Source organism: Neoarius graeffei, chromosome 7 (genome assembly GCF_027579695.1).
Source record: "Neoarius graeffei isolate fNeoGra1 chromosome 7, fNeoGra1.pri, whole genome shotgun sequence".
Lineage (NCBI taxonomy): Eukaryota > Metazoa > Chordata > Actinopteri > Siluriformes > Ariidae > Neoarius > Neoarius graeffei.
Genome location: NC_083575.1, coordinates 95509970 through 95528815, shown reverse-complemented (window position 1 = coordinate 95528815; position 18846 = coordinate 95509970). Strand labels below are relative to the sequence as shown.

The following is an 18846-nucleotide window of genomic DNA, read 5'->3' as shown; positions in this document are numbered from 1 at the left end:
TTGTCCCGCGCCACACTGCTTTGCGGCGGGTCCCGCAGGAGTGCAGGGCTCTAACGTTAATTGACAACAGGTGTAGTGACACGACCACTCACCTTCCCTAACTCTGCCCTCCATTCACAGACTGACGCTCAGCCACGCCCCCACTGCCACAATAATCTATATCTGTCATGCAAGCGGGTGATAGACATAAGAGCTGAAAGAGTTTATTTAAAAGCATGCTGGCAAACATATCCAAAACATCAGGCAAAGAGCAAAAACAGGAACGGAGTTCAGGCGATTGGCAAACAGTATAACCAAGGCAGGAGAAGATGTGGTCAGGCAAACAGAAAAACAGAGTTGAAACTAGAGAAGCAATATTAAATATTGTATTCTTATCAACAAAACTGATTTCATGTTAAAACTGTTAAAAATGTTATCACATTATCTGTTTCACCCAAATGAGGATGGGTTCCCTTTTGAGTCTGGTTCCTCTCGAGCTTTCTTCCTTATGTCATCTGAGGGAGTTTTTCCTTGCCCCCATTGCCACAGGCTTGATCATTGGGGATAGATTAGGGATAAAATTAGCTCATGTTTATTCATTTAAATTCTGTAAAACTGCTTTGTCTATTGTTAAAGGTGGAGTACGAGATTTTTTTCAGGAGTATTTTTTACCATATTGCTTGAAAAGCTCCTCACACCCATGTTGCAAGCAGTACAATAGAAGGTTTGACCCAAAAACGAAATATTTTAATCCAGTCTACAGTGTAAAATAAAGGAAAAACGCCATCAAATCCTATCGAGGTACCACCTCAAAATGATTGGATACTGACACGTCAATCAGACTGAAGCCCACGAGCAGCCCGCCCTTCTATGTGTATGTGTGTGTGTGTGAGAGCGAGCAGCCCCTCCCCCAACCTGCACGCTGCGAGCAGAGTGTCACACAGAGCGCAGGATTTTCTCAGTGCGCTCCCTCCAAACAATGGGGATTTACACGAAAACGGAAGGAGATATTCACAAAATTCTTTCACAGTGAGTGCCACAAGGCTCTCCTGAACATACTGATGTAATTTTTTTGTCTGTAGTGTAAAAATTGAGGTCACTAGAGCGAGTTAAAAACGAGTGACTTTTCTGCCAAGTTTATAATGGCAGTCTATGGGGCTGCGCGCCTGTCCTCTCCTCACTTTCAGGCTTCTCATTCAAAAACTGCAAGTCCTATCATGTAGGTAGACACATTGTGTGAATCAGGACAAGTGTGGCTACTACTTTTGAGAACATTATGTGTGTGGAGTGAAAATTGGGGCTGAAAACACAGTTTAAATGAGAAAGTTTGAGCTATTTTTCCAAGCTCTCTACACTCTAACTTAACGAGCTCCACTGGTGTGTAACGCAATAGACACCCATTATAAAGCCGGATTTTCTCAGGCTTTATAAGGGGGAGGGAGGTGGAGCATGGCGAGGGCGGGCGTGTTTCTTTTCAAAATATGGCTTGCAGGAACCATTATTCCAAAATCTCGTACTGCACCTTTAAGTGCTATAAAAATAAACTTGACTTGACTACAAAGGCTAGGTAACGTCAGACACAGAGTACTGTGTATGCTTCACAAAGCCCATGTGTCCTGAGAGTCCTTATAAGCACGAGCTGTGATTACACTCTGATCAGAAACAGGTGCATGGCAATTAGTCCTAATGAGCTTGAGCGTTGCGCTGTGATTTGCACCAACACATGCGGACATGTCAATATCCAAATATGTAATATAACGTAATCTGAAAACTCTACTATATACTGTAGATTATTCAGTAGTGATATATGAAGATATCTGCAATACAGATATAAAGTACCGGTACAAGTGAAAACTTTGGACACCCCTTCTAATTCAATGGGGTTTTTTTCCCTGTATTTTTATTAAGTAAGTCACTTAATGTCTTCAAGTAATGATTGATGTCATTTCTCTTCACTTAGTTGAGCAGTTCCTGATATACAGTAATATGGATTACTACAGTTGCGGAATAGGGCTCTTTACTGTAATTTTATTGTTTACTGTTTGATCTCAGACGCATTATGAAGGTAAGAAACTCGTCCACTAATGAACTTTTAACGAGGCACACCTGTTAAAAGTTCATTAGTGGACGAGTTTCTTACCTTCATGTGTCGCACACCCCCCTGCCCCCCCTTCAGCATCTGACATGTCATCCTCACAGTTCCCCCCCCCCCCCCCCCCAAACACACACACACACACACACACACACACACACATATATCATCGTTCATTAACACACTGAACTCAGGGACCGCACATCTCACTTTACCTCGCTCATTTGCACTATTCCGCACTACCTCACCTTAACAGCTGCTAGTTTGTTTATACTGCTTATTTCATGTTTACCTGCTATACCTCAAGTGCCCTTGACTGTTTGTTTATTTGCACCAATTTACGTGTGTATATATATATATATATATATATATATATATATATATATATATATATATATATATATATATATATGAATGAGTGTTTAGTCTACGTCTAGTTCTTATCTAGAATGTTTATACTGTTTATATTGTCTGTTTGAGTGTTTAGTCTTTGTCTAGTTCTTATCTAGTGTTTACACTGTTTATATTGTCTGAGTGTTTAGTCTATGTCTAGTTCTTATCTAGAGTGTTTATACTGTTTATATTGTTTGTTTGTTTCAATTATTCTATTTTTATTTATTGCATTGCCTGTTTGCACCGTGGGTCAGAGAGGACTGAAATTTCATCTGTGCTGTATGTCGAGCATGTATAGCATATTTGACAATAAAGTTGACTTGACTAAATTGAAAATGATTATGGCAAAAGTGTGCAAAGCGTCATCAATATAAAACATCAAAGAATCTAAAATATCAAATATATATTTTGTTTAACACTTTTTTTGTTTACTTCATGATTCTATATGTTTCCTATGTTATTTGATAGTTTTGATGTTTTCAGTCTTGTCCTACAATGTAAAAAATGGACAAAATACACAAAAATCTATGTATGAGTAGGGGTGTACAAACTTTTGACTGGTACTATGCACTGGAGGTATATTAAATAACAGAAAGGGGGATAAAAGGGGCCACAAATACTTTTTTTTCTCCTTCACTGTAACTTGATCTCTCTCTTCTCAAATCCTCTACAGAGCAACTGGACCATCTGAGGATGATGGATATATTATGGCTGTTGCCCTCCTGTGTGCTACGAAGAGCCCTGATCCTAGAACAAAGGTATCAGACACTTTCTTCTAAATGCTGCACTTGCAATGTTGCCCCCTTATTACTGCCTTCCTATGAGGCCCACAAGGGTAGTGGAAAAATGTAATAAAACCCGAGGCTGTTAGGAAGAAACAAGCAGAAATATGAATTTATTGAAACATGAACCCTGTAGAAGGATAAAGCGGCTAGAGATAATGAGATGAGATGAGATGAATTCAAGGTATACTACTTGCAAGAGGCCTTTCCCGAATGAAAGAATTTCACTTGGAGAAGCACTCTGCATTTTCACACCCATCATTATATACTTGCCAAAATAACAATAGCATATCAGATATCATCTTAATCTCAGGGTGCCCCATCATAAAACACTGTCCTGGCACGTACACATGTTTATACTAACCTAGAAAATAGAACACAAACAACATTCTTCATCTTGTATAAACATGAGACAGAGTCTCACTTTCTAAGAATCTGAGAGGCACAGATTCTCTGAAAATTACATTTTTCCCCCCAACAATGTTTCTAAAGCTTACCTTTCTAAAGATCACCAAAGTCATAAGAATTGTCTAAAAATTAAAATTTCCTCTACACATTCTCCCTTTTATCAATTATTTGATAACTATAATAAAACAAAGACTTTCCCTCATCCAGTTTTCTGTTTCCTGTCTTTCCTATGGAGGTTTTCCAACAGGAACATCATTTACAGGGAAAATAGAAATGATTATACTGCTCTTTTTGTGAGACATAGGCATGTCTACACAATGGCAAATTAACAGATAAAATATTGTAGATTCACATTCTAGAAATCAAACATAACTGATGTTATTTTTTCAGCCAGCAATAAGCAAAATATCTACAGTTCATAATTGTCCACATTCAAGAAGGGGGGGGTTATAACTCTCATACAGCCTCTGAGGCCAGTCTGTGTTCTCCTCTGGATACAGCTTCACCGTCTGGTAATTTTTTTAATTTTCATGACCGCATGCACCATTTTCATCATCATATCTCTCAAACATTGTAGCACACATGGTACAACCCCGATTCCAAAAAGGTTGGGACAAAGTACAAATTGTAAATAAAAACGGAATGCAATGATGTGGAAGTTTCAAAATTCCATATTTTATTCAGAATAGAACATAGATGACATATCAAATGTTTAAACTGAGAAAATGTATCATTTAAAGAGAAAAATTAGGTGATTTTAAATTTCATGACAACAACACATCTCAAAAAAGTTGGGACAAGGCCATGTTTACCACTGTGAGACATCCCCTTTTCTCTTTACAACAGTCTGTAAACGTCTGGGGACTGAGGAGACAAGTTGCTCAAGTTTAGGGATAGGAATGTTAACCCATTGAAGGTCACGTAGGATTCTAGTTGCTCGACTGTCTTAGGTCTTTTTTGTCGTATCTTCCGTTTTATGATGCGCCAAATGTTTTCTATGGGTGAAAGATCTGGACTGCAGGCTGGCCAGTTCAGTACCCGGACCCTTCTTCTACACAGCCATGATGCTGTAATTGATGCAGTATGTGGTTTGGCATTGTCATGTTGGAAAATGCAAGGTCTTCCCTGAAAGAGACGTCGTCTGGATGGGAGCATATGTTGCTCTAGAACCTGGATATACCTTTCAGCATTGATGGTGTCTTTCCAGATGTGTAAGCTGCCCACGCCACACGCAATAATGCAACCCCATACCATCAGAGATGCAGGCTTCTGAACTGAGCGCTGATAACAACTTGGGTCATCCTTCTCCTCTTTAGTCCAAATGACACGGCGTCCCTGATTTCCATAAAGAACTTCAAATTTTGATTCGTCTGACCACAGAACAGTTTTCCACTTTGCCACTGTCCATTTTAAATGAGCCTTGGCCCAGAGAAGACGTCTGCGCTTCTGGATCATGTTTAGGTACGGCTTCTTCTTTGAACTATAGAATTTTAGCTGGCAACGGCGGATGGCACGGTGAATTGTGTTCACAGATAATGTTCTCTGGAAATATTCCTGAGCCCATTTTGTGATTTCCAATACAGAAGCATGCCTGTATGTGATGCAGTGCTGTCTAAGGGCCTGAAGGTCATGGGCATCCAGTATGGTTTTCCGGCCTTGACCCTTACGCACAGAGATTCTTCCAGATTCTCTGAATCTTTTGATGGTATTATGCACTGTAGATTTTAATTTTTATTTATTTATTTATTTATTTATTTATTTATTTCGAACATGTATAAAAATGTATGTAACTATTTGTACATACAAAAGAAAGAAAATGAGAAAGTGACAAAAAAGAATAAATAAAATAACATAAAGAGCTAAGACATTACAATACACCACACATTGTTCGAAAAAGGAGTGGGAAGAAGTACAATACTTTTTTTAATTTCCCACCCCTTTTTAACTACCCCGAAATCCAAACTACATTAATACACCTATAAAAATATATACCATATATACACTTCATGAATATCTATATAAATATATAATTACAAAAAAATATATACTACATACCATATACACACATACATACATACATACATACATACATACATACATATATATATACTATACACACATACACATATACACTTCCTAAATATCTATATAAATATTTAATTACAAAATTAAATATACACTACATTCCATATATACACTTCATAAATATCCATATAAATATATAATTACAAAAATATATATATACTATATACCATATATACACTTCATAAATATCTATATAAATATTACAAAAATAAATATCTACTGCATACCTATCCCTGTAAATATGAAGATATCTACCTCCATAAATAAATATATACCATATATACACCATATACTAAGTTAGTTCTAATATAACAATCAACCCTATTCTATTTATCCCTCATCATCCTCCGTTAACATACTTCCTATTCAATATACTTGTTTAAAAATATATACTAAATATATACAATATACACAATCGTATACTCTATATTATTCATTATTTTTGCCATATCTGACTTATTGTGTCGAAGTCTGGGGAAACACCTACAAAACCACTCTGCAGCCGATATGTATATTACAAAAAAGAGCAATAAGGACAATAAACAAAACAGGATACAGAGATCACACAAACTCACTATTCATAAAATCACACATGTTGAAATTTATGGATCTGGTCAAATTCAGAACAGCACAAATAATGTACAAAGCAAGAAATAATCTATTGCCGAAAAATATACAAGGAATGTTTAGTGAGAGAGAGGGGGGATATAATCTAAGGGGAGACCTAAATTTAAAAAAAACCAAAGGTTAGAAGAAATATGAAAAGCATGTGCGTATCAAGCTGTGGGGTGACTTTATGGAACAGACTGGAGACAGAAATAAAACAAAGTGCAAATATAAATCTGTTTAAAAAAAGGTACAAAAAATATTTTTAAACACATATGTTGAAGAGGAAATATGTTAACGGAGGATGATGAGGGATAAATAGAATAGGGTTGATTGTTATATTAGAACTAACTTAGTATATGGTATATATGGTATATATTTATTTATGGGGATAGTTTATATCTTTGGCGGCCCGGTGGTGTAGTGGTTAGCACTGTCGCCTCACAGCAAGAAGGTCCGGGTTCGAGCCCCGTGGCCGGCAAGGGCCTTTCTGTGCGGAGTTTGCATGTTCTCCCCGTGTCTGCGTGGGTTTCCTCCGGGTGCTCCGGTTTCCCCCACAGTCCAAAGACATGCGGTTAGGTTAACTGGTGACTCTAAATTGACCGTAGGTGTGAGTGTGAATGGTTGTCTGTGTCTATGTGTCAGCCCTGTGATGACCTGGCGACTTGTCCAGGGTGTACCCCGCCTTTCGCCCGTAGTCAGCTGGGATAGGCTCCAGCTTGCCTGCGACCCTGTAGAACAGGATAAAGCGGCTAGAGATAATGAGATGAGATGAGTTTATATCTTCATATTTACAGGGATAGGTATGTAGTAGATATTTATTTTTGTAATTATATATTTATATAGATATTTATGAAGTGTATATACGGAATGTAGTATATATTTAATTTTGTAATTAAATATTTATATGGATATTTATGAAGTGTATGTATATGTATGTATATAGGTGTTGTTACGAATATACACCCAGGTACACATACACTGACACCGTTTGGTTTATTTGTTTACTTTTCTGGCACTGCTGCACAGGCAATGTGTGTAGCTGATGGTCCCTTATGGGGGGGAGGGGGCTCCACCCTCAAATGTATTAATGAGGACACCTGTGCGGAGAAGGTCGGTGGTGTTGGGAATGGCGTTCGGCGAGTGAGCAGAGTCAAGTTCTGAAGATGGCAGTGGAAGTTGTTGAAACGTGTGTCCAGGCCTGGTGAAGTGCCGGAGGCCTTAGACGGCTTTTTCCTCTCCTGGATTGGAGGTGGACGTTTCTGTTTGTTGCGACGGGTTTTGCTTTTTATTTTTGCTTGGGTAGGCTAGCCTAGATTTGTTTTGCACGTCACTTGAGTTATCCACACCGGGACAACGCCAAACACCCCAACTTCTGTGAGAACTGTACCTGGGAAACACCCTGTTTTAAAACGATATAAAACAAACCTTGAACTACCTCGACGAGAGGACAACCGAGTGAACTGTGCGGGCTCGCCCGGTGATACTGCGGCCCAGACGGACACGGGCAGAGGTAAGCTCACCCTCCTTTGGGGGACCTCAGTCAAGTCAAATCAAATCAAATCAAGTTTATTTGTACAGCGCTTTTAACAATAAACATTGTCGCAAAGCAGCTTTACAGAATTTGAACGACTTAAAACATGAGCTAATTTTATCCCTAATCTATCCCCAATGAGCAAGCCTGTGGCGACGGTGGCAAGGAAAAACTCCCTCAGACGACATGAGGAAGAAACCTCGAGAGGAACCAGACTCAAAAGGGAACCCATCCTCATTTGGGCAACAACAGACAGCCTGACTATAACATTAACAGTTTTAACAGGTATAACCCTCAACTGTCCTCATGGGGCCATCCTTCACAGGAGTGGGGCGATAAAACTCCGACCAGACCGACCGTCAAGTGCCAGTAGCGTTTGTTTACAGCCATACACTACAAACACACCACGTTACGTTTCTTTCCCTAACACGCATACATATTGGGGGGGGGGGTAAACGAGCCAGGAGGGGAACGGAACAGAACATATGGGGGCTCGTCCGGGAGCTGAATCGTTAGGGGGCTTAAATTGTACAGGTACTGTGAGTTGAAGTGCAGGCTAATTAGCCTAGTGGAGTCCACTAATTTGCTCTGGAGGCTAGTTGTTGTAGCATACAAGTGGGCTAGTTATTAGCAAGTCGCTGGGGGCTGATAGCTGCAGAGTTTTATTATTTTCTTTTGTTCTCGTTTGTAAATAATATTGGTTTAGTATATTTGCTCGCTGTGTACAGTTGAATATTATTACGGTCGCCAAGTAGTCACGTTTGTAAAAGAGTAGGCCTAATTCCGTATTGCGTTTACTATCGCCTGGAAAAAAATGACTGAAGAGTTTAATGCGAAAACTTTTCTGGCTGAGGGCCGCATTCTCCATATGCGAGACTGGTATCAGCTCAGAAAAGAGGATCTGCGAAAAGTCGCTGAACATTTACGAGTTGACTGTCCCGTTGGTATGAGGAAAATTGATTTAATCGAGAAGTTGACAGCGAAAGTCTCGCCCGACTCCACTCTCACAGATAAAGAATCTTCCAAAGTTGAGTTACAGCTGGCGAATTTGGAACTAGAAAGAGAGCGCCTGAAGCACCGTTCAGCTCAAGAGTCTGCTATATTGGAGGTGGACCGAGAGCGTATGAGATGTGAGTTTGAATATCACCAAAAAGAACTTGAACAAGAGAAAGAAAAGATGAAATTAGAAGAACGAAAAATCGCCAATATGGAAGCAGAAAGGATTTTTGATTTGAGTAGAAACATTCGTTTGGTCCCTCATTTTAGTGAAAAAGAGGTTGACGTTTTCTTTTTGTCTATTGAAAAGTTGGCAACTAGTCTGAATTGGCCACGAGACCGATGGCCTCTTCTTGTTCAAGGCGTGTTTACAGGGAGGGCTTTGGAAGTTTATGCTGCGCTTGATGCCACTCAGTCAGCGTCGTATGATGCGGTTAAATCGGCTGTTCTGTCAGCTTATGAGTTGTCTCCAGAGCTCTATAGGCAACGTTTTCGTAACCTCGAAAAGAGAATAGACCAGACTCATATCGAATACGCCAGAGAGAAAGAAATAGCATTTGACAAGTGGGTTCGTTCTAAGAATATTGGACAGGACTATGAGAGATTAAAACAGCTCATTCTCTTGGAGGATTATAAAAACAGTGTGTCATTTGAAGTGAAAAATTACCTTGAAGATCAGAAGGTTGAGGATATTAAGAAGGCTGCGATTATGGCAGATGATTTTGAACTAACTCATCAGCACTCAAGGGGTATTTATAGGCCCAATGTTTTTAAGTTTCAGTTGGGCAGGGGGTCATTAGACATTGGCTCCCAGAAGCCCTCATTGGTGGCTAAAGTACCTAACACCGATTTGCAGCAAGAGACCATGCATACAGATGGACTTGTTTGTTATTACTGTGGGAATAGGGGTCACAGAAAAGTAGAATGTAAAATCTTCTTGAAAAGGCGTATGGAAAGAGAGAATAGTAGGAAAAATCTACTTGTGTCAGGAAGGGGTAATGAGACTTCCTTGACTGAGAATAACATACTGGGGATGCACAAAGGGTTTTTGTCGAGTGGGATTGTCACTGTAGGCGGGCTAAAACACACTGTGGTTGTCTTGCGAGATACAGGTGCGGCCCAGTCCTTGTGGGTGGCAGACAGTAGTGTTCTTCCCCACTCAAGTTTTTTGAATGTGTGTGCTCTCATCCAGGGAATAAATAGTAATATTGGTGAGTTTAAATCTGTCCCTCTCCACCAGGTTCATTTAGAGTCAACTCTATTAACTGGAATGGTTGAAGTTGGAGTGGTGGCCAGCCTACCGATTCCTGGAGTTACCTTTGTACTCGGAAATGACCTGGCGGGTCAAAGGGTGTGTGTCACTCCATTAATCTCTGATGTTCCTGTGGAATCTCCAGAGACAGAAGCATTACAGGAAGAGTTTCCAGCAGTTTTCCCCACAGGTGTTGTAACACGCTCGCAAGCTCAGGGTGCCCAGGAAGTGCCTAGGCAGGTAGAGGAGGACACACCTGAGGTAGGTGTAATACTGGCAGAGACCTTCTTTGCAGAAGACACTAGTGACCAGAAGTTTAGCCGTGATGACCTGGTCAGAGAACAGAAAAGCGATCCTGTCATTAGTGACATTCGGAGCCAGTCAGGTACACTGCAGGACCTGTTGGGGGAAGCAGTGGGGTTTTATGTACTGCAGGATGTCCTAATGAGGAAATGGAGGGATCCTGAGTGTTCTGCTGCAGAGGAGTGGCGAGTTTACCATCAGGTTTTTCTTCCTCCCTGTTATAGAGAAGAGATCATGAGGCTAGCCCATGAAATACCGACTTCGGGGCACCTGGGGATAAATAAGACCCAAGCCAGGGTAATGAGACATTTTTATTGGCCAAAACTACGTAAAGATGTGGTGAAATTCTGTAAGACCTGTCATGAGTGTCAAGTTGGATGGAAGCCGAATCAAGCTGTTCCTCCAGCTCCGTTAGTGCCAATTCCCGCTTTTGGAGAGCCATTCAGTCGTCTCCTGACTGACTGTGTTGGCCCATTACCAAAAACTAAGCGTGGGTATCAGTATTTGTTAACAGTAATGGATGTTTCCACACGTTTTATTGAGGCGTTCCCTCTTCGTAATATCAGTGCAAAGTCAGTTTTGGATTGTCTGTTGAAGTTCTTTATACAGTTTGGGTTGCCCAGAGAGATACAGTCGAATCAGGGCTCGAATTTTATGTCTGGTGTTTTTCAGGCTGTGATGCGAGAACTTTGAGTGAAACAGTTTAAGTCCTCCATTTATCATCCGCAGTCACAGGGAGCTTTAGAAAGGCATCACCAGACTCTTAAGACCATGATTAGAGCGTACTGTATGGGTCAAGCTGAGGAGTGGGATAAAAGCATTCCTTTTCTGGTGTTTGCTATAAGAGATTCAGTGTGTGAGTCTACGGGATTCAGCCCGTTTGAATTGGTGTACGGTCATGAAGTACGAGGCCCGTTGAAGCTCGTTAAAGATAAATTTTTGGCTGAAGCGTCTGAGGGAAATGTGCTTGATTATGTTTCTGAATTTAAAGAGCGCCTCAGGTCAGCATGCACCGTGGCTAAGAGTCATCTACAGTCCTCTCAGAGAAAAATGAAAGAGCGCTTTGATCGTAAGGCTGTTGATAGGAGTTTTGAGGTTGCGGATAAGGTGTTGATCCTTTTGCCGGTTCGTGGTGACCCCCTCCAAGCTCACTTCAGTGGTCCTTACACGATCAAAGAAAAGGTGAGTAGTGTTAACTATGTGGTGCATACTCCTGATAGGAGGAAGTCTACTCGCTTGTGCCATGTTAACATGCTCAAGAGGTATTACCAACGTGATGCAGTTTCAGTGGCACCTGTGTGTATTGTTCAGTTGGATGAGCCTGAGGAAGCTGATCTAAGTGACATAGTTCCTATGGAGGCCAAGTTGTCTAATAGTGTGGTGTTGGCTGATTTGGACCGGTTGTTGGGTCACTTAACGCCACAACAAGCTGGTGACATGGTAGAGTTTTTGAAAAGTTCCCTGAGTTGTTTTCTGACGCACCAGGTTTGACTCGTATGTTAGTACATGATATTGATGTAGGTGGTGCTTCACCGGTTAAGCAGCACCCCTACCGTGTAAATCCACACAGGTTATCGATGATCAGACAGGAAGTAGAGTATGTGTTAAACCATGATCTCATTGAGCCCAGTATGAGTGAATGGGGCCATTATTAAAAAATGTTCTGTTTCCGGTCCGCCGGCCGGGTGAGTGCCGTTTGTGCGGGTGAAATTTTTTTTTTTAACGCCGGTTTTTCGACATTTTTTTCGGGTTCGTAAATCTAAAATCGAACTTGACATTTCCGCATTCCCAGGGCTTTCCACTAAGGCTCATACTAGCCAGCCATGACAAATAAGTAGCCGGGGGGGTAAACACAAAATAAACTCCTGTGCACGCAGTTCCCAGGGTTAAATGTATTTTCCACAGACCATTTATTTATTCACTTTACTCAAATGCAAAGTAAAATGGCAGTAAATCTTCTTTCTTTTCTTGCGTATTGCATCATGAGGCGTTCCTGGCTTGTAAATCTCTTATTTTCGGTGCATGACACATTCACGCAACTGAGTGCGCGCGCACACCGCATGTCAGGGTGCGGATGAGTTACTCTCCCTTGATCAACGGTTCAGTTTGACATTGTCAGTCCGTTAGATAAACATTTAATTTTATTAAAATCGAAAATTAATATTTAGAGCCTGTGGGCTACAAAAATAGTCATTAAAGTAGCCGGCTGGACTTAATTGTGTGGCCGGCAGCCGGCGCTTGTGGAAAGCCCTGTCGAATCAGCTCTGCGCATGCGCCGTGCGGCACAAAAAAATGGCAGCCACCATGAAGGAAGGAGATCCGGAGTTTTCAAACATTTGCTGAAGTGTGAAATCGCAAAATGGTATTCTAGCGAACAACAAAATAGTAAAGATTCAGAAAAACAAATCATTCAGTGATCATTTTAATAGTTTAATTTCATCCGAACTCGGCCTAACGGTCGATTTAGAATTACAAAAAATCTGTGTGTCGGACATTTTAAGTACCTTTGTAAAAGTTTTACAAATGTTGCAGTCAGCATTTAAAATGCTAACTTAAAGTTTTTGTACAAGTTTCAGTTGATTTAACTGTCATATTTTATTAAATGTGTCTGCTTTTGTAATAAAAAAAAGTACTGAAAAAAAGCAAACACAGCATTGCGATTTCTTATCCATCCATATATAATAAAAAAAATAAATAAAAAAATAAATCCCTCCCTCCCGACTGAAATTTTTTTTGCCCACCCGGTGGACAGGAAACGGATTTTTTTTTAAGGATGGCCTGGAGTTCGCCTATAGTTCCTGTTCCAAAGCCAGACGGTTCACTAAGACTTTGTGTAGATTACCGTAAAGTGAACGCTCTGACGAGAGCAGATTCGTTTCCTATCCCAAGGATAGAGGATTGTATTGATCGGATTGGTACAGCCAAATTTGTGACAAAATTTGATCTTTTAAAAGGGTACTGGCAGGTTTCTTTGTCAGAACGTGCAAAAGAGGTCTCTGCATTTTGTACACCTGATGGCTTGTACCAGTTTAAAGTTCTTCTGTTTGGGGTTAAAAACACTCCTGCTTCGTTTCAGAGGCTTATGAATCAGATCATGGAAGGCTTACGGAACTGTACGGTGTATATTGATGATGTTGTGCTCTATGCTGATACATAGGAACAGCACGTGTCTGATTTGAAGGAGTTCTTTACGAGACTAGGGAAGGCAGGGCTTGTCATAAACTTATCGAAAAGTGAGATTGGTAAGGCCTGCATAGTTTACCTGGGTCATGTTGTGGGATGGGGTGAGGTTAGACCTTGGACTGCTAAGATACAGGCCATATCTCAACTGCCTGTTCCTCGTAATAAAAGGGAACTCATGAGACTTTTGGGAATGTGTGGGTTTATCGTAAATTCGTTCCTAACTTTGCTGTGGTCACAGGGCCTTTGACAGATCTTTTGAGGAAATCTGTAAAGTTTGAGTGGTCAGGCTCATGTCAAGTTGCATTTGAGCAGCTCAAAGCCATCTTGAGTAATGAACTCGTTTTGGTTGCTCCCAATTTTTCATTGCCCTTCAAATTAGCTGTTGACGCATGCGATGTCGGAGTAGGTGCTGTTCTCTTTCAGGAGGATAAGTCGGGAGTGGACAGACCAGTTGCCTACTTTTCAAAAAAGCTAAATAGACATCAGCGGATGTATTCTACTGTCGAAAAGGAGGCGTTGGCTCTAGTTCTCGCCATCCAACATTTTGAGATCTACATGTCGAATGGTGTGCAAGAAGTGAAAGTATATACTGATCATAACCCACTTACCTTCTTAGAGAAATTTAAAACCAAGAATCAGAGAATATTTCATTGGGGTCTAGTTCTCCAACCTTACAACCTCACGATCGAGCACGTCGCTGGAAAGAACAACGTAATTGCTGATGCTCTTTCCAGGGTCGGGGCAGGCTGAAAGAGGCAATGTTTAGTATTAATGCACTTGAAGGATGATATTCTGAGTTCTGAGTGATGAGTACACAGTGAGTAAATTGACAGTGAGCTTATGTTAATAGTGTAAATTGATATTATTTTTTGTAGAAAAAAATAGAAATAAGGATTAATAAAATGGAAAAAAAATATATATAATTTTTTTTTTTTTGTTGGGGGGGGAGGTGTTACGAATATACACCCAGGTACACATACACTGACACCGTTTGGTTTATTTGTTTACTTTTCTGGCACTGCTGCACAGGCAATGTGTGTAGCTGATGGTCCCTTATGGGGGGCTCCACCCTCAAATGTATTAATGAGGACACCTGTGCGGAGAAGGTCAGTGGTGTTGGGAATGGCGTTCGGCGAGTGAGCAGAGTCAAGCTCTGAAGATGGCAGTGGAAGTTGTTGAAACGTGTGTCCAGGCCTGGTGAAGTGCCGGAGGCCTTAGACGGCTTTTTCCTCTCCTGGATTGGAGGTGGACGTTTCTGTTTGTTGCGACGGGTTTTGCTTTTTATTTTTGTTTGGGTAGGCTAGCCTAGTTTTGTTTTGCACGTCGCTTGAGTTATCAACACCGGGACAACGCCGAACACCCCAACTTCTGTGAGAACTGTACCTGGGAAACACCCTGTTTTAAAATGATATAAAACAAACCTTGAACTACCTCGACGAGAGGACAACTGAGTGAACTGTGCAGGCTCACCCGGTGATACTGCGGCCCAGATGGACACGGGCAGAGGTAAGCTCACCCTCCTTTGGGGGACCTCAGTCAAGTGCCAGTAGCGTTTGTTTACAGCCATACACTACAAACACACCACGTTACGTTTCTTTCCCTAACAGGCATACATATTGGGGGGGGGGGGGGGGGGGTAAACGAGCCAGGAGGGCAAAGTAATATAACAGTGTATATGTATCTATGTATATGTATCTGTGTATATGTGTGTGTGTGTGTGTGTGTGTGTGTGTGTGTGTGTATATATAATCTCCTTCTCACCCCCGGCGGGGGGGTGGTATCCATGTCATCCTCAAGCTCGGGTCCTCTACCAGAGGCCTGGGAGTTTGAGGGTTCTGCGCAGTATCTTCGATGTTCCTAGGACTGCACTCTTCTGGACTGAGGCTTCAGATGTTGTTCCTGGGATTTGCTGGAGCCACTCTCCCAGTTTGGGGGTTACTGCCCCAAGTGCCCCCACTATCACGGGGACCACGCAACCCTTGACCTTCCACATCCATTCCAGCTGCTCTTTCAACCCTTGATACTTCTCAAGTTTCTCATGTTCCTTCTTCCTGATGTTGGCGTCAGCTGGGATCACCACATCTATCACCACCACCCTCTTCTGCTCTTTGTCCACCACCACTATGTCCGGTTGGTTAGCCAGGATCTGTTTGTCAGTCTGGAAGCTGAAGTCCCACAGAACCTTGGCCCTGTTGTTCTCAGCCACCTTCTGTGGTATGGCCCATTGGGACTTGGGTACGTCTATTCCATACTGGTTGCAGATGTTCCTGTATACTATCCTAGCCACTTGGTTGTGCCTCTCCATGTACGCTGATCCAGCTAGCATCTTACACCCTGCTACTATGTGCTGGACTGTTTCAGGGGCTTCTTTGCACAGTCTGCATCTTGGGTCTGATCTACTCTGGTAGATCCTGGCCTCTATGGCTCTTGTGCTTATGGCCTGTTCTTGTGCTGCCATGATTAGTGCCTCTGTGCTGTCTGTCAGTCCTGCATTATCCAGCCACTGGTAGGATTTCTTGATATCAGCCACTTCCTCTATCTGACGGTGGTACATGCCATGTAGGGGTTTGTCTCTCCAGGTTGTCTGTTCCTCCTCCTCCTCTGCACTCTCATCAGGGTTCTGCTGCCTGAGACATTCACTTAGCAGTTCATCCTTTGGGGCCATCTTTCTGATGTATTCTCGGATTTTCGATGTTTCATCCTGGACCGTGGTCTTGATGCTCACTAGCCCTCGGCCTCCCTCTTTCTGCTTAGTGTATAGTCTCAGGGTGCTGGACTTGGGGTGGAACCCTCCATGCATGGTGAGGAGCTTTCTAGTCTTGATATCTGTGGCTTCTATCTCCTCCTTTGGCCAGTTTATGATACCAGCGGGGTATCTGATGACTGGTAGTGCGTACATGTTGATGGCTCGGACCTTGTTCTTACCATTCAGCTGACTTTTCAGGACCTGCCTTATGGCCCTTTTCCACTACCCTTTTTCAGCTCACTTCAGCTCGGTTCAGCTCACTTCAGCCCGACACGGCTCGCGTTTCGACTACCAAAAAACAGCACGACTCAGCTCGCTTCAGCCCTGCTTAGCCCCTAAAACTCGCACCGTTTTGGAGTGGGGCTGAAGCAAGCCAAAGCAAGCCGAGTGAGGCTGGGGGCGTGAGCAGACACTCCCCTGTGCACTGATTGGTGAGGAGGAGTGTCCTCACATGCCCACACACGCCCCACGAGCACGCTGGGATCTGTAAACACCGTAAACCCGGAAGAAGAAGAATTCCGAATTACGAGAATTATGAAGCCTTATGCGCCTCGCCTCATCTATACGCTCTTGCCAGTATCTGTCCGCGTTGTCGGTGACAACAAGCCACAGCACCAAGACCAGCAACACTAACAACTCCATGTCCTCCATGTTTATTGTTTACTATTCGGGTCGTGAGACTACCGCTTAAAAGATCATTGATGTCACTGTTTGCGCTGCTTAAAGACATCACGTGACGTCCACCCACTTTCGCTAGCTCCACCCAATGTGTCCACCCACTTCCAGCCAGCACGGTTCAGCGCGGTTGTAGTCGAAATGCAACTCCAACAGCCCCACTCAGCACGGCACGGCTCAGCCTGACTCAGCCGCGTTTGTAGTGGAAAAGCGGCATTACTCTCTGGAGGTATTTGGCTGTGGTTGACTTCCTTGTGGCTTCTTCATGGTTTCCATTAGCCTGTGGGATGCCAAGGTGTGTGTGTATATATATATATATATATATATATATATATATATATATATATATATATGGTATGTAGTATATATTTATTTTTGTAATTAAATATTTATATAGATATTTATGAAGTGTATATATATGGTATGTTGTATATATTTTTACAATTATATATTTATATAGATATTCATGAAGTGTATATATGGTAGGGCTGTGCGATATGGGAAAAAATGAATATCCCGATACATTTTCTCCATTTCACGATATACAATATATATCTCGATATATTTAAATCTCCTCTAAAGGACCCCATGAAATCTAACTTTTACTCTTTACTGTTTTCACTACAATCCCTGCAGATTAAATAACATTCTTGGTTAACTTTACAGGTGGTTTTCAACAACACATTTTACATTTTCATGTTCGTGATTAATCACAATTGAGTTGAAATAAGACTATTTTTATTCAACAAAGATGTGGCACAAACTGCAAAAACAATCTTGAAAATTGCAACAAAGGGGCAACACAATACAGAGCTGCTCAGAGCTCAAACCAATAAAGTGCAAGCTCAACACTGAGAAAGACATTTAGCCTAAATAAGAAAAGTGCTCATTCATTAAATTATTTAAAAAAAATAGATCTCCAAGCTATTAACCTGACTACTGAGAACCACTGGAACATTCACAATAGAGAGAGAGATTGAGGGAGAGAAGAGAGAGATCTGCAAAACATTATTTCTCTCTTTGCACACTTTTGAACTGAGTGTTTTCTGGCTCTGCCTCTCAGATGTGTATAATTCCGGTATTGCCTTCTCTGTAAAATGTCTGCGACCAGGCAACTCATGTTTGGGATTGAGTGTGTTTAGTAATTTTTGGAAGCCTGGTTTTTCCACTATACTAACTGGGATCATGTCTTCGGCAATGACGTTAGTGATTGCATCCGTTATAGCTCTCCATCTCTGACTTGTTTTCTCATATGGGGTGGCTTTGGAGAACGAGGCCGCTATGGTCATTTGTTTAGCTGGGGTTAGCTTGTGGGCAAGTAGTTCGGAGTTTAAGAGACTCTTCATACTGTACCGGGTGAGTTTCAGGTGATGGAACATATTTGTAGTGCTGCTGCCTTTCGTGATGACAGGTTTTTTGCACACTTTACAAACTGGCATTTGCTGTTCCACATCCTCCTCGCGATATCCAAAAAATGCCAGTTGACTGACCCCTTACTAGTTCTTTTAGGAAGTAATTTGTCGCTGAAATTGACAGAGCTTACACAGTAGCCTATGCAACACCAGTGATTGCACGAACTGAGTCAGCGCTGTAAACCGGAACAAGGAAATCTTCCCGCCAGCAGTGTTGCCAGATACTGCTAACGTTTTCCAGCTCAAAATATGTTCAAAACCTGCCAAAATGCACTTAAAACCGCCCAATCTGGCAACACAACCAAAACTAGAAAATCTTCCCGGAAGTTCCTTTCAGCACCGAGATGTTGCCCGGGATTGGTTGGTGAGTGCGTGACGTTATTGTTTTCTTTACCCTTAG

General features: G+C 41.8%; 1 protein-coding gene across 3 annotated transcripts in view; it reads left to right on the top strand.

The window, feature by feature from the left end:
• The window catches only part of LOC132889765 (uncharacterized), a 101412-nt gene that overhangs the window by 8728 nt on the left and 73838 nt on the right, over positions 1–18846 (top strand). For all 3 annotated transcript variants that reach the window (XM_060926579.1, XM_060926578.1, XM_060926580.1), the window contains exon 3: positions 3138–3222. In XM_060926579.1, the coding sequence (XP_060782562.1) occupies positions 3138–3222 (85 nt within the window). The remainder of the gene's footprint in view (positions 1–3137; positions 3223–18846) is intronic.